The sequence below is a fragment of the Volvox carteri genome (genome assembly GCF_000143455.1).
Source record: "Volvox carteri f. nagariensis unplaced genomic scaffold VOLCAscaffold_16, whole genome shotgun sequence".
NCBI classification, from domain to species: domain Eukaryota; kingdom Viridiplantae; phylum Chlorophyta; class Chlorophyceae; order Chlamydomonadales; family Volvocaceae; genus Volvox; species Volvox carteri.
In genome coordinates, this window is record NW_003307559.1 from 420,840 (window position 1) to 423,910 (window position 3,071).

Below are 3,071 nucleotides of genomic sequence, written 5' to 3' on the forward strand. Positions count from 1 at the left end.
ACAGACACACACACACACGCACACACACACACACGCACGCACGCACGCACGCACACACACACACACACGCACACACGCACACACGCACACACGCACACACGCACACACGCACACACGCACGCACGCACGCACGCACGCACACACACACACGCACACACGCACACACGCACACACGCACACACGCACACACGCACACAATGATCCCGCTGGGGACGACACGCTGACGTCGGAAGCATCACGTAACGATAATACATTATACAAAACTTTACTTAAATGTATATTGCGTATAAACAACAAAATTGTACAGTACATCTACTTGACGTACTATTTATCTTTAATGCTTTAAGGAAATAATCATGAGTAAAATATTATTAATTTATTCAGGATGCAATATAAATTATGCAGCACATAATCTTACAAATTGACACTTACAAAATGTTACATTGTCATGCAGCACAATACACCACACCACGGCACACGTGCTGCTAAAAGCCGGTAAGCTGGTCTCGTTTGCTGTCTTTCCTAGATGTTTGCTGCTCTGCTGTTTTGCCTATCAGCTGCTGATCTGCTGCCCGGCCATGATCTGCTTTATGATGCAAACAAAATAAGACTGCACAAGCACGTCGCATGCGGCACAACAACAAAAACCCACAACAGACAGTGCTTTACAACCAACTAACAAACAAGACGTGACGCAATGCAAAATTGTACAATGACGTACATAGGGCAACGTCAACAAGAAAATGCACAGCACAGACAAGGGATGCGTTTAACTAGCGCGTGACTCACCGGAGGTACGACAAACCGTGACGCGGAAACGCCGAAAGCTTACGGCAAAGCGGCCGACGGCGAGGCGGCCGACGGCAAAGCGGCCGACGGCGAGGCGGCCGACGGCGAGGCGGCCGACGGCGAGGCGGCCGATGGCGAGGCGGCCGACGGCGAGATGGACGACGGCGAGGCGGCCGACGGCGAGGCGGCCGACGGCGAGGCGGCCGACGGCAAAGCGGCCGACGGCGAGGCGGCCGACGGCGAGACGCTGACGTAAGTCCTCGCCCAGGCTCGCTCAGACCGGCGGGGGGATCGGGCGGGAGGTGGGCGGGGAAATACACACACAGGCACGTTGTTAATCACCTAGCAGGGGACGCAACGAGCACTGAATATGCACGGCAAAACGACATGGGCAGTTGCGCACAAAATGCAGAAACATACTAATAAGCACACAGGCGGATCGCGGGCAGTTTCGAATTCTCCATCACAATTAAAACAGTAGCATCCCCACACACACGCACACACACACACACGCACACACACACACACACACACACACACACACACACACACACACACACACACACACACACACACACACATACTCTTACACACAACTACACACACACGCGCGCGAGAGAGCACATTCTCACCCACATTTGAACACCTACATACATACAAACATACATACATACAATCGCGCACAAATACAAGCCACTGAACACCGCAACAATAACCACCGGCCGGCTTTGCAGCTTCTATCTGTGTTTGCTGACCTTATCTTTGCAGTTTGCTGCCTTTGTGCTTTTGCTGTCGCTGTTGCTGTTGCTGCTTGCCGGCACAACAGGAGAAAAACACCGCGCCACGAAACACCCACAGCAAGAAACTTTGCTCCGGACGTATGTACGACATCACTAAATCACGAACGGACACAAAGTGGCACCCACGCAGTGAACATACGGGGAAAGACCTTCATGCCATACTCCCTACACGCCGTACCTTGCCAAGGTACAACAATTTCATACCGAAATCCCCCTCCGTCACCAACTCGTCTATCCATGTGCAACACGTCTTCTCCCATAGAATCCAAGAACCTGCCCAGCACACCCACCTGGCGATTGTGACGTCAGCTCGGCCGCTAGTGGAGGATGATGACGAAGGCAGTGCGCGGCAGCGGCTGATGCACGCGAGGGGCCCTTGGGGTTCCAGTTCTACACACTCGCTGGCGCCAGGTCCCCTCGATCACACCTGCAAAAGGAGCAAGACAGTTGCCTTACTATGAAAGTCGAAATGAGCAGTCGTCTCTGTCGCGAGGAAGGTCAAGGACATCGGACGAAGTGGTCATGTCTCGCCTAACGACGTGTACTTTTCTGCCAAACTGTCTAGCTTTCAGCCTTCGTAGCCTCCTTACACAGCGTAAGCATAATTGTCGGGATTACGCTCAAACGCCGCATACGCCCATATTCTTGCAGCAGAGCGTTGCACAAACGTCGAAAGCCCGTCGACAAAGCCACCTTGATGCTTCAAATATCCATACATGAACACGAGAGACAAGCAACTCACCTCAAAAAAATTGAGTCGCACGTTGCCCTCAGCAGACGAGTTAGGCATGTCGATGTCCGTGAAGCGGCGACGCTGTGCCTGGAGCAACGTCAGCAGGGGCTAAACAAATAAATGATTGAGCTAGCCGCGTAATAAAGTAGAGCAATGGAACTGAAGTGCGGCGGCTACAGCGTGAAGGTTTTGCAATGAACAGTACCTTGCAAACGTTTGCAGGGTCCAAAGCAGCTTCTCGGAATTCCACGCAGCTGTTCATATGTTCTAACTCATTTGCTGGTGATATGTAGGAAGCTAGCAGCTTTTACGAACGCAACAGAGGTGGAACAGGCCAAAATACGTTGTGTAAAAGCCAGCGATTATATATCGGACGTTGTGCACATTTGCTAAAAGAGCTGGAAGTGCTATGGGAGGTGCCTTTTGTCAGAGGCCAGCTAAGTTGTACGGCGTCCGGTAAAAGGTGCGCAACAGCTGCAAATCCAGGTGTGTTGGTAAGGTGCAGATCGGCGAACTCACTTTGTCGACAGTTAGCCTATTTATATTTATATTATAGCTGCATGTCACTGCATTATCACGTCCACTCCCGTTCCTCTGCACCTGGTTACGTCCCCGGAAGCAATATCCCTCAGTGCAAGCCCTTGCAACAAACAACATATCAAGTCATCATGAAGGCCGCTGCTCCATTTTTGCTTATGCGCAAAGCGGGCGATTGACGTATTCTGCTCATGGCGGAAGTGCCACGAGCT

General features: G+C 51.8%; 1 protein-coding gene across 1 annotated transcript in view; it reads left to right on the forward strand.

Annotated features, from left to right (window-relative positions):
* Positions 1 to 3,071, forward strand: part of sef3 (uncharacterized protein) — a gene marked incomplete at its 3' end in the record, with an annotated part of 17,846 nt that overhangs the window by 4,048 nt on the left and 10,727 nt on the right. Inside the window, exon 5 of the mRNA XM_002949780.1 lies at positions 854 to 1,041. Within this exon, the coding sequence (XP_002949826.1) occupies positions 854 to 1,041 (188 nt within the window). The remainder of the gene's footprint in view (positions 1 to 853; positions 1,042 to 3,071) is intronic.